The sequence below is a fragment of the Chaetodon trifascialis genome, chromosome 4 (assembly GCF_039877785.1).
Source record: "Chaetodon trifascialis isolate fChaTrf1 chromosome 4, fChaTrf1.hap1, whole genome shotgun sequence".
NCBI lineage: Eukaryota > Metazoa > Chordata > Actinopteri > Chaetodontiformes > Chaetodontidae > Chaetodon > Chaetodon trifascialis.
In genome coordinates, this window is record NC_092059.1 from 28,772,815 (window position 1) to 28,786,579 (window position 13,765).

Consider the following 13,765-nt stretch of genomic DNA (forward strand, 5'->3'; position numbering starts at 1 on the left):
TGACAGTTCAGTTATGGTGTCCCTGCAGAGCTGCTCAGGCTCTCTACAGACTGCTCAAACACTTCCTCTCAGAGCATTTGTGTGCTTCATTAAATGATTTAATGAATGTTCTCTATAGCCAATGTAACAGTGAAGCGTTATGGTGCCAAGAGCTCTCTAATTTTATTCCGTGTCCGAAATGAATTGAATCATGTTAAGTTTTAAAAATCATCAGAAATGTAATTGCATTTAAGAACCACCACAGAATTCGGGCTCCAAGCTGGGACAGACTTCATAACTTTAGTTTTTCATGATTGGATTCATCATTTTAAAGCCAAAAATAATAACAAATGCCCACAACCAAGTAGTGACTAAACCGTCTTATTGCACTGGTCTGACTACCAACTATTTGCTGGAACTAAAACTAAAAATGAAACTAGCACAGTGATAAGTTATGGAGGTGACTTAGTTTTGTGTTGCTGCTTCTGTTCTCATCCGGTCCCATCCAGGTCAAGACAGAATGAACCAGACCCTAACCTTAAACAAACAAGGCACACACGCACGAACCTCCGCTATAAAAGCCAGCATCACCGACCAGGCGGGTGGAGTCATGACGGAGAGCGGCGGGGCTCAGGAACGCCTGAGGTGAGTACACGCGTTAAGACGCACGGGAGCCGGAAAGTGAAACAGGTTACAGCTATAACATAGCACTAAGCGACGCGTTTCCTTCTTTTCCTAGTTTTTGGAAAGAGTGGACCGTGTCTTTGGCGATGAATGAACGACTCACTTATTTTCTGTTCGTTAAATGTAACTTTGGCGTTTTAGAGTTTAGATTCTGTGGAGTGCCATCTTTTCACGCTGTGGTGTACTGGGTAAATCCATTGCAGTAAACTGATCACCGATCAGAAAACACGGACTATGTAACAGCGCTGTTACCGCCGTCACTGTTGATACTAACCATGGCTGCTGCTGCCGCTCCTCAGCTACTCAGGAGGAGGAAGAAGTCATCAGTAAATGGAAGTCATTTGCTAGCTCAGGTTTATTCTTTTATAGAAATGTAGATCTATAGGATATACAATGGTAGACCATGAGTTGCTATAGATTGAAGCAGTCTTGCTGAATCGTTGGTTGACTTTAAATGGTAACGGAGGCCTAAAGTAATATTGACAACTTGCATCTGTAAAGGAATGGTGAATTAAATATTAACCCACATGACTATTAGGATACTTACTGACTTTAAGATGATGACTTCCTCTGACCTTTTGGATATAACCTTGCCTGCACTGACGTCATAATAAAGCTGTGATACCTGACCACCTGTACTATTGTTCCTGCTGCTTCTCCTGCTGCTGTTATTTCTACTCTGGCTACTACTAGTTCTCCTGCTAGTAGTACTCGTACTGCAACTATGATGAGTATTAGTAGTATTGTAATTGTCAATATTAGTTCATTTAGTTTTGTCTAGAGCACATCATTAGATTTATAATAGAAATAACAAATATGAACAATATGCTAATGTGTAATTGCTAAGAAAAGTTAGGGAATAAAACTATACGTATACTGTAGTTTGAAGTGTAGCAGCAGCATTATGTTTGTGCTCCTATGCATGCTCTATGAAAGCAGCAAGGGGCCCACATGGTATGAAATTCTTTCACTTGTGATGGCATGACATTGTTCCCAGTTGAATCAAAGCACAAAGAAAGCACTATTATCTACATTTAAAGAGTCGGAGGTCCTTGATGAAACAGGCAGACAGGAGCATTTGTATCAGAAACATTATTGACCTTGTTTTGCAGCAAAGATTGATAATTGATGTGACATTTTATGTGAATTAATTTAAGTAAATAAATTTAAATGCAGGTTATTAGGTTGTTAACTAATCAGTGTAATAATACTTGAGGATTACTTCAAGATGAATGAGACATTTTTCCTCAATGCTTCCCTTGTTTTCATGCTTATTTGATTGTGATCAGGGCTGGATTAAGCCAGAGCTGAGGGCATTGACCACCTGTTTCTCCCACTCTGAGCATTTTGTATGTATTCATTTACAATAGAGCTCATTTATCACAGCTTAAGCACAAGTATAGAAAGGAGCCCAATGTAGGTAATCCAAGTGTCACTTTGAAATCCCTGTTATTTCAGTATTGTTCTTTTGTGGTGCATACAATATGAGCAAACACAAATGGAGTTCATCTAGCTACCACAAAATAACTGATAAGAACTCATGTTACTTTTGTTGCTGTCTTTAATGACATCATTCATACTCTGCTTAAATCACAAAGCCTTTTCACTCCACTGAGCAGAGATTAGACAAAACTCTTTTCACTTATTTTGGATGTCATGCCTAAAAAAGAGAGAGAGAGAGAGAGAGAGAGAGAGAGAGAGAGAGAGAGAGAGAGAGAGAGAGAATCAAGGCTTGACTACCAACATAATGTAACTGTATTAACAAGATGGAAGAGTTGATTTGTGGAATCTGTGTATTGATTAAGAATTGTAGAAGACAAGAAGTAATTATTTGATTTTTCTTCCCCACCACGACAACAAGACTGCCCTCCCACAGAAGAATGTCAGAATCAGTCATTTCAGCAAGTGACAAAAGCCTCTCATTGGAGTTATGACTCCTGTCTGTCAGGAGCTAAAGGGGCGATAGTGTGATGTTATTATGGGGCCACAGAGGGAGGAGGTCAGGGTGGCTGTCCACAAAACATCATTTAACATGAGAGAGCTGCTTGTTTTCTGTTTCCTGCCGACAGTCAAGCTTTGTCACATCATACTGTAAGACAGATTTATTTTTCAACACTGATGAGTAACAGTTGTGAATGGACACACAGTTGATGTTGTCCTGCTGACAGTATATTTGGTTGTGTCATTTGGAGGACTTCGGAAGAGTCCCAAAAAACTAACACTTTCACATTTATGCTCTTTCAAGCTTGACTTTCGGTGTTATGATCGTGGTCATTTCTCCACTGATGGGTTAAAATGCCTTCTCTACAGTACTTTCATTTCTTATTGATTTTCCATTGCAGGAGGTGTTGCTTCCCCTGCCAAACACCATACTGTCAGTTCTGGCCTCAGTCTTGCTGTTCTCGAGACAAAGCCATGACTGCCTTCAAGGGTATCTGGACTCAGGAGTTCTGGCGCTGTGTGGGGGCTGAGTTCTTCGCCATGCTGCTCTTTGTCCTGTTCAGCCTTGGCTCAACCATCAACTGGGGGGCTGTTGAGGAGGATCCCCATCCCCCTGACCTGCTGCTCATCTCACTCTGCTTTGGCCTGAGTATTGCCACCATGGTGCAATGCTTCGGCCACATCAGTGGTGCTCATATCAACCCGGCAGTCACAGCAGCCATGGTGGTGACCAGGAAGCTCACTCTGGCTAAAGCGGTCTTCTACCTGCTGGCCCAGTGTGTAGGAGCCATAGTGGGGGCTGCCATTCTGTTTGGGGTCACCCCAGCCTCTATTAGGGGTGGCATTGGGATCACCATGGTATGTCTATATTGTGTAAAAGCAATGAACAATTAACTAACAATTAACTGCTCACCTTTTATTTCACCGTAATGTCACCTAATTCATTCCTCTCTGAGTTGTTGAGCTTGTTAGCATCTCTCGCCCTGACACTCCAGGCCCAGCACATAGCAGCATAAAAGATAATGTTGACCACCACAGACATCTGCACCATCAGGAGGTAGAGCTGGCTCTGGCCCATCTTGTAGAGGGCCCCTGTGTTCCCAGCCCACTCCAGCCTGTTGTTCAGGTGCATTTCAAGGTATTTATAGCAGTGAACCACCATGACACCCTCCCCCTGGATGGATACAGGGGTCAGAAAAGACTCAGTTCTCAATCAGCTCCTCCGTCTTGCTATGTCCACTTGCAGATTGTTCAATCTGCACCACCCAACAAAGTCATCCAGCAGACTTCTGTATTCCTCCTCCTGTTGTACACTGATACAGATTTGGTAGAGAACGTCTGCAGGAAACCAAACTCTCAGTTGTAGCTGAAGTCAGCTACAACTGCAGGAAAGGGGGAGTGCAGTCCTTTCGAGGGCCCCCGTGTTGCTCATCACAGTTCCTGACACACAGTTCCTGCCTTACAAACTGTGACCTGCCATTCAGTAATCCATTATTCCTGGACGCATATAGAGTGTTCACCTGCATGGCTCTGAGCTTGTCTCACAAAAAGCAGAAGCTGTGTAGTGTTAACAGCAGCAGAGAATGAATCAAAGAACATGGGCCACACTGTTATTCCCACCAAATAAGTCTGGTGTAGCAGGTAAATGATAGCATCATCTACTCTGATGTTCTTCCCTGATGTTCTGGTAGGTAGACTGCAGGGGGGGCAGTGCTCTGACCATGAGTCTGAAGGGGGAGAATATCAATGGTCTTCATCAAGCAGGATGTCAGGGGCACAGGTCTGTAGTCATGTGATACCTTTGGGCGGACATTCTTGGGTACCGGAACCAGGCAGGACATCTTCGACAGTGTGGATACCTTTCCTGTCTCAGACTCAGGCTGAAGATATACTGCAGGATTCCACACAGCTGCTCAGTATACAGTATACAAAATTAGAATATCATGGAAAAGTTGATTTATTTCAGTAATTCCATTCAAAAAGTGAAACTTGTATATTATATTCATTCATTACACACAGACTGATATATTTCAAATGTTTAGTTCTTTAATTTTGATTATTTTAAACTAACAACTAATGAAAATCCAAATTTCAGTTTCTCAGAAAACTATGTCACTTAAGACTGATACAAAAAAAGGATTTCTAAAAATGTTGTCCAACTGAAAAGTATAAACATGAAAAGTATGAGCATGTACAACAACATGGAGTCGATCAGGCTGTGGCACTGCTCAGGTGTTATGAGTGCCCAGGTTGCTTTGATGGTGGCCTTCAGCTCTTCTGCGTTGTTGAGTCTGGCATCTCGCATCTTCCTCTTCACAATACCCCATAGATTTTCTATGGGGTTAAGGTCAGGGGAGTTTGCTGGCCAATCAAGAACAGGGATACCATGGTCCTTAAACCAGGTACTGGTAGCTTTGGCACTGTGAGCAGGTGCCAAGTCCTGTTGAAAAATGAAATCTGCATCTCCATAAAGTTGGTCAGCAGCAGGAAGCATGAAGTGCAGCAGACAGCTGCATTGACCTTGGACCTAAGGAAACACAGTGGACCAACACCAGCAGATGACATGGCACCCCAAACCATCACTGACTGTGGAAACTTGACACTCGACCTCAGGCAACGTGGATTCTGTGCCTCTCCTCTCTTCCTCCAGACTCTGGGACCTTGATTACCAAAGGACATGCAAAATTTACTTTCATCCGAGAACATGACTTTGGACCACTCAGCAGCAGTCCAGTCCTTTTGGTCTTTAGCCCAGGTGAGACGCTTCTGACGCTGTCTCTTGTTCAAGAGTGGCTTGACACAAGGAATGCGACAGCTGAAACCCATGTCTTGCATACGTCTGTGAGTGGTGGTTCTTGAAGCACTGACTCCAGCTGCAGTCCACTCTTTGTGAATCTCCCCCGCAGTTTTGAATGGGTTTTGTCTCACTATCCTCTCCAGGGTGCGGTTATCCCTATTGCTTGTACACTTTTTTTCTACCACATCTTTTCCTTCCCTTTGCCTTTCTACTAATGTGCTTGGACACAGAGCTCTGTGAACATCCAGCCTCTTTAGCAATGACCTTTTGGGACTTGCTCTCCTTGTGTAAGGTGTCAATGATCGTCTTTTGGACAACTGTCAGGTCAGCAGTCTTCCCCATGATTGTGTAGCTTACAGAACTAGACTGAGAGACCATTTAAAGGCCTTTGCAGGTGTTTTGAATTAATTAGCTGATTAGAGTGTGGCACCAGATATCTTCAATATTGACCTTTTCCACAATATTCTAATTTTCTGAGATACTCAATTGGGGGTTTTCATTAGTTGTCAGGTATAATCATCAATATTAAAAGAAGTAAATACTTGAAATATGTTGGTCTGTGTGAAATGAATGTATACATTATACAAGTTTCACTTTTTGAATGGAATTACTGAAAAAATTCAACTTTTCCATGATATTCTAATTTTATGACCAGCACCTGTATGCCTTGAGCACCTCCATGCTCCATGCAGGAGGCCTTGATGCCCTGATGATCAGGGGATTGTTGTTGGGAAAACAGGTTACAGTTCGGACAGAAACAACACAACACACAAAAGTTGATGTACATAGTGAGATTGGACAGCACGAGAAGCAATAATGCTTATCATAATATTGTATACAGTATATTATAATATAAATATATATGCCAGTAGATCTTTTAAAAAAAAAAAAAAACTTTTCCATTGATAATACAATGATTACTGTACATACCTAACAATTCAGACATGGGTGCTATGTTTTATATTCTGATTATTACAACATCAATGTCTTTACATTTTCTAGTAAATGTGCCTCTTCAGGAGTGGCTTTAGGTGACCTTTCAATGTGTTGGCTGAATTTTTTTCCCCTGAGGTTAAGGTCTTAGAGTATACATTTCGCATTCACACACAGCTGAAATCTGACCACACAAACTGCTCTAGACATGGTCCTGCTGAATTTAATGGATTGCAGTGTGTTCCACATGTATTATATCAAGATACAGATAACGTCTTAACACAAGGGGTTAAAGGCTGTTTATATCTGTAGTGTTACTAGGGGACTACCTTAATTTGATGTTGCATTCGTTGATAAAATGTCGGGGCACCACCTTCCTCAGCTAAGAAGGACTGCCGAAATTAACTGCTATAACGCTGATAAATACTAACGAATGGACTAACAGTAAACCAGTCTGATAACCTGAAGTGTAAACTCTGGATACAGGGATCGTATATATTCAGTTCAAAAGGACACCGTCTAACCAGGACTTATATCAAAATATCATTTATTAAGCAGAATTATGGATAATGAGTGATGTATCATGAATGGTACGACAAAAGATGGGAGGTGATATGACAAAACACACAAGAAAGTTATGGTGACATAATGGTAAATAAATTGGCGATAGTGAGAAGTAGGGGATAATAAGGATGCAAACGTAAAGTTAGGGAATTAACGAGCAGTTGAGAGAATTTGGATAAATTAGCAGTATCTTAACCTCACGGACCAACTCTTATTCAAACCCGCTTAGCATGCCTACTTGACTAATGGCGTCCCGTTGTGCTCTGCTCCGAACTAACTCGAAGATGCCCAGATGGTCGTCCTTGGCTCAATCTACTCAGTGGTCTGGTGAAGGCCAAGCGCACCAAGGTGGAGAGCTGATATTGGACGGTGACGTCTCTGGAACTGGTTCTAGAGTGTTGGTTACAGAGGATGGACTGCTCCGGACGGTTGTTATCCGGACCAAGGATCAACAGCTGGCTGCAGGGTTTGGTTCGGTTGAGTCCGTGACGGATTATTTTAGACTGATAGTACAAATTAAGAGTCTCTTCGATGGCCGGTCAAAAAAAAAGCTACAAAAATATTATTATTTGACTAAGATTAGCATTGACATGGGACATCCTGTTTCTCTTCGAAATCACACTTCATTATGAGAATTCTAGATGGTCTATAGTTCAATCAGTTAGACTGGTTTACAACTCCGTTTCTCATGAGAAGTCAGAGAGGGTAAGAGAGGGTCAGTTAGAGGCTAGTTCTGCTACATATCCGATGACGTATTTCTATGCTGCTGTTGTGTTTCCCACACAGGTAAATACAAGCATCTCCGTGGGAAATGCGCTTGTTGTCGAACTCTTCATCACCTTTCAGTTGGTCTTCACTGTATTTGCTACCTGTGACCCCAAACGCACCGACCTGAAGGGTTCATCTGCATTGGCTATTGGCTTGTCTGTGTGTGTTGGTCACCTGTTTGCTGTAAGTTCCCAACACTGGTTCAGCTGTGATGTACATAGAAATACTGTAGATAATAGCCCATAAAGAAAAAGAGGGTTGAGTATCATATCCATTCACCACTGACACAAAATGATACTGCACTCTCACAGCTATCAGACTTGTAGCTGTTTTGTTTGCACGATGGACCAAGATAAATGTACCGCATATCTCATCAGCTCCCCATAAAAAGTACAACTTACATTAATGTCTTAAGTTTTGGTTAACAGTGATTGGTTGGATAAAACCTTTGAAGCATTTCAAGGAGATCTCTTTGATCGTTAGTTTAGAAAAAGTTGCCAAACTCTACATCTCCACTAAAAGTGTACCAATATGACAAGTAAGAGGGTGTATTACAATGGCTTATTTTTGTTTTTAGTATGGGTGAAAAAAAATTCTCAGCAGCTGTTTGAGTTGCCTCTAACAGTTAAGGGGGACTGTCACTTTCCTTTGAACCTCTGAAAAGTGAAACTGCACCTGTGGGGGCAGCAACAAAGATGAGTGAGAATTCCTTTAGAGAAACAGAACAGTGATGTCTAATGATTTGAGAAGGCAGTGGCAAATTATGTCATCCTGCTGATATCTGCGTTAGATCAGGAAATGTTTATTTGTACCATTTGGAAGGCAATTACAAATAATGTACTCTTTCTTTTATTTTGGAGGACTTGTTTCAACATTCCACTTTGTAATGAATGTCTCACTGTCTTTCTTCTTCCATGCCTCTTGTGATCATAAGGTCTGTATGATGTTGGCTGTGATTGTTCCCTCAGATTCCCTACACTGGAGCCAGTATGAACCCTGCCAGATCCTTTGGCCCAGCCATGGTCACATGGTCCTGGGACAACCACTGGGTAACTAAGCTTTACTATAGTTCATTATCTCATCCATTAGGGGTTGTAGTACTTGTATTACCATACAGAAAAACTTAACTTCTAAGGTTTTACTAATGAACTAATGCTGTTCTTACAGCTGATTCTCCACATGGGAATGTTGATTAGATGATAGATAGCTCTTGAGTGCAGTTTTGCAGTCATTGCAGAGTTGTTCATTATCAACTTGTTGTTTGGTCTCAGTTGTCTTTCTGCTTGGTTAAACAGCCTTTGGGTTTTTATTTTTTTCCACAATAACAAAGCAGAGAATCAGCTCTTTTTGAATCGTATTCAACAACCAGCAGAGAACATCTGAGCTGACTTGCCACTCTTCAGCGCTGGTATCCTGACATCTCATTAGTGTTGTGTGGCTTTGTGTGTTCTCTCAGCTTTGATGTCATTTCTTGTTTTGATTTTGATCTTTGATTGTAGTAGTCATCTCCTTGGAGAAGCTTTGATATTCTTTCTGCTTCTTCCATCATTTCACGTGGGCTTCAAAGTTATCTCGGTAGACATTTTCTCTGTCTCTTTCATTTCCTGTGCCCTCTCAGTTGTAATGCACCTGCTTCTGCAGGTATGGCATAATGAACATGGAAGTCATTTTCTGGCTGTGGATGAATTGGATACCACTGCTGTTGCTCAGGTTTAGTTAGTGGGCCTTGAGCTTCATGACAGACTAACCCTCTGTTACAATTTCATTGTTATCTGACTTTATCTGCTTTTCATTCATTTTGTCAACTCCACTGTCAACTCCAGTTTATTGCCATGAAACTAAAGTCTTTCGTCTCTAGATTTAGATTATTTTTAGCCATGCTGGCACCATAGCTCGAGCCTCGAGGGATGGCAATGTCAGTCACTCCACCACTTTGGTCCAGATGAAAATACCAGGCTAATGGCTGGATTTCTAAGAAAATTTGCATATTCATTCATGGTTCCCAGAGAACAAATCCTTATAACTCTAGCAATTCTCTCATTTTTCATCTACGCCAAAATTTCACCTTGTCTAATACTTAAGTTATATGACCAAATACCAACAAACCCAAGCAGCAACCTCTAGGGCTGAAAAATGAAGCCAAAGAAGTAGTGCCAAAAACTGTAGTTCTTCAAATGTCCATTGAGGCTGGCTCCAACCATTAGCATTTTATACAGGGGTCAGTCTCCGTAGATCCTTGTATTAAAATGCCAAACTTGATTTTGGTCTTCATATCTAATTTCCCTGTTCATGACAATTGTACATGGGGTGAATTTTTGTATAACTCACTCACTCAAATTATATTAAGGCTGAAACTTATGCTTAACTTGGCCCGCCTCAGCTCCACCTGCACTCCGTCTCTTGCCCATTTTTTTGATTAGCCGGGAGTTTGGTGGAGTCAGGCACTGCCAAAATGGTGATTGATGGAGCCACTGCCACAGCTTCACAGACATGCTAATGACATTTTACAATATGACAATTGTTTTATTGTGTAATTCTGATGTTTAAAGTATAACTACTACAGTAAAAACAACAGTAAATACACAGGAAACTATTGACTATTAAACCATTTAGATGCACATAGAGGCCAAGTAATTGTCTAACATGTAGAGCATGTATTGCTGCATTGAGTTTGCATTTTAAAGGCACATATTATTGCACTTCTTTATATTTTCTCCATGGTGCACCGCAGAGGGCACTCTTGCAAATTTTCAAACACGGAGACACCAGGGACTGCGATTGTGATCTGTTTTCCTGTTATTAGTTTTCTTTGAATGAAAGTGGAGTTAGGCTGCACGGTGGCGCAGCAGGTAGTGCAGCAAGAAGGTCACCGGTTCGATTCCCGGATCGGGCCTTTCTGTGTGAAGTTTGCATGTTCTTCCCGTGCATGTGGGTTCTCTCCGGGCACTCTGGCTTCCTCCCACAGACCAAAAACATGCTCATTAGGTTAATTGGTGACTCTAAATTGCCCCTAGGTGTGAGTGTGAGTGTGAATGGTTGTGTGTATGTGCCCTGCGATCGGCTGGCAACCGGACCCCGAAAGGGATAAGCGGCATAGAAAATGGATGGATGGATGGATGAAAGTGGAGTTCACGTACAAATCTTTATTATTTGATTAATTTAGGTACATGATTAAAATAAATGAGCAGTAAAACTAGCAGTAGAAAATTATTAAATACAGAAAATCAGAAAATGAAGCAGGCTAGACCATTTCTTACAATGTTCGATATAAAGCACGCCCACTTCCAGTGTAATGAATGCAGATGGAAATACAGATATTTGTAAATAATGTAGTTCTTTTTGTATATAATTACTGCCACAGATATTTTGGAAATGGCAAAAGATACTCTCTATAAACACCTCCCATACATCATGATCCATTCTTGCAATTAATCAACTGTTTGAATTCAGGATTTCAGTGTTATGTGTAATTCCTCTCTCTCTCTCTCTCTCTCTCTCTCTCTCTCTCTCTCTCTCTCTATCTCTCTCTCTCTTTCTCTGTGTGTGTGTGTGTGTGTGTGTGTGTGTGTGTGTGTGTGTGTGTGTGTGTGTGTGTGTGTGTGTGTGTGTGTGTGTGTTAGGTGTACTGGGTGGGTCCATCTCTGGGTGGGTCTCTGGCTGCAGCCCTGTATGAATACCTGTTCTGTCCAAATCCTGAGCTGAAGAAACGTTACTCTGACGCCTTCATCAAGACACCCTTCACTTCCACTAAACACCGACAGGACTCAGTCACAGCCCAGGAGCCTCTCTTCACTGTCATGGATATGGAGAGAGCTGAGAGGAAGGACAGAGAGAGGGAGGTATCAGAGGAGGTGTTGTCGTCTGTATGACTAGAAAGGAAACACACCACTGATGTCAAGACTGCTGATCAACAGTCCACTCTGAAGGAGACTGACCTCCTGTAGACTGACACGGGAAAAGGAGAAGGAAAATAACTTCAATCTTTTTCAATATGTTAACAGAATAAGGGAATATTTACTATTTACTAAGATGGGACTCTTCTCTCAGTGCCAGATACTCAGATTGCGTTTGTCCATACTGACTGAAAGGCAGGGCCTTTTGCCGTAAAATGGAAGAAAAACAAAATTGGCATTGCTAAAAGCTGTGTTTGTGCTCATGCAATATGTATTTTAAGGGTGTCCCCATTTGGAGGAGAGAATGTAAATATATCCAAATTTTTAGTGCATCAAGAGTATATTTATCATTGACCATCGGACCTTTGCTGCAGTGGAAACTGCATCTAAAATTCAGCGTCAGGGAAAAGTAGGTACAAAATCTGCAGCACTGTTTGAACAGACGCAAACAAAGGAAAGGAGACTATAGGGAGGAGAAATAGTGAGAGATGGATGGATGAATAAATTGAAATATACATTATAAAGTTACTTTATGCAGAGCTATATGTAGAGCACCATAAAACAAGCGCTGTAAAAACCTGTTTATTTTCCATATGATTTTACCTTTCTGTTTCCTTCAGAGGCTTCTTGCTCGAGTATGTATTTTTCCTGAATCTTATTGGTTTAAAGCAGGCACAGTTTAGTGTGTCATTTTTTAATCAGCCAACAATACTCATAAAGTACAAAATTCATTTTTCACAACTCCAGGAGACCACTGATCTTTTTGTTTTACATTAGGGTATTTCACTAATATTTCCTCACATATATTCACTATTGCAGTCCAGTACATGTCTTCTCTTCAACCAGTATTTTAAGTTCAGCAGCAATGAACACTTTCATTGTAGCTCCCTTGCTTTTAAGATGAGCACAAAAAGTATTTCTTAAAAACCCAATATCAGGTTTTATTTAGCAGCACAAATCACATGAACTGCAGCTGAAGTCATTTACATCTGCAGCTTATCTAATACTTTGTTGAACTGAAAAACTGTGTTGAAAACACGTGTTGATGATTTGTGGTACAGTAAATATCCCTCGAAAATTAGATCCTTATCACTTGTGACATTTGAAGTTGCCCTTTGGTGACTTCAAAATGTGGCCAATGTCAATTATGTTGAACGCAAAAATTATTTTTGCGTGTTGGATCCATTTTTTAGTAATTAGTTTGTGACGGGGCTGCACGGTGGCACAGCAGGTAGTGCGCGTGCCTCACAGCAAGAAGGTTGCCAGTTCGATTCCTGGGTCGGGCCTTTCTGTGTGAAGTTTGCATGTTCTTCCCGTGCATGCGTGGGTTCTCTCCGGGTACTCCGGCTTCCTCCCACAGACCAAAAACATGCTCATTAGGTTGATTAGTTACTCTAAAGTGCCCCTAGGTGTGACTGTGAGTGTGAATGGTTGTTTGTGTATATATGTTGCAATCGGCTGGCGACTGGTCCAGGGTGTACCCCGCCCATTGACAGCTGAGATAGGCTCCAGCTCACCCCCCCCCACCCCCCCAACCCCGAAAGGGATAAGCAGCAAAGAAAATGGATGGATGGATAATTTGTGACACATTAGCTTTCAATATCATGTATAATGCATGTGATGCTTTGATGTTCCCATCATTATTTCAGTTAAATTGAGCTATACTGGTACACACAGAATTATTAAACTAATTTGCATTAATTAAAACTACAAACTAATTGACAAACGATGAATCTGATGGTCTGGGGCCTTGTGCCATTTACCAATATTACCCAGTTGGTAATCAAGCCTAGGTGTTAGCAGTGCTGGAATTCCAAGCGCTGTACCATTGTGTTGGGTGCGACATTCCACATGTCCACAAATCAAAAAGTTCCTGTAATATTATACTAGATAGAAATGACAAAAAAAAACTTGCTGAATGCTGCACAGCTATCATTTGTATATGTTATACTGTTAAGTCAAAGATGTATTTTGAAAAAGTTGACAGTTTAATTGTAATTCTTATTACAATTGATGCATGTATGTGGTTTTAATATCTTGTAACATTAAAATGCGATGTATATAAATTTTTTGATGTAAGTGTGGACAGTGTGAATTACAATTATGTAGCTCACAGGATAATGAAGGTTGAAATGCAATTTGCACTTGCTAAATATTTGAAAATGAAGTGGGGAGAGGGTGGTCCATAGGTGGGTGCAGTTTTTTG

At 41.2% G+C, this 13,765-nt stretch overlaps 1 protein-coding gene across 1 annotated transcript; it reads left to right on the forward strand.

Annotated features, from left to right (window-relative positions):
* The first annotated feature begins 589 nt into the window (after positions 1–589).
* LOC139329954 (aquaporin-4-like) lies at positions 590–13,408 on the forward strand. Its single transcript, XM_070960621.1, has 5 exons — positions 590–624; positions 3,006–3,462; positions 7,685–7,849; positions 8,635–8,715; positions 11,287–13,408. The coding sequence occupies exons 1-5, from the start codon at positions 590–592 to the stop codon at positions 11,533–11,535; spliced, it is 987 nt and encodes a 328-aa protein (XP_070816722.1). The 3' UTR covers positions 11,536–13,408.
* Positions 13,409–13,765: the final 357 nt, after the last annotated feature.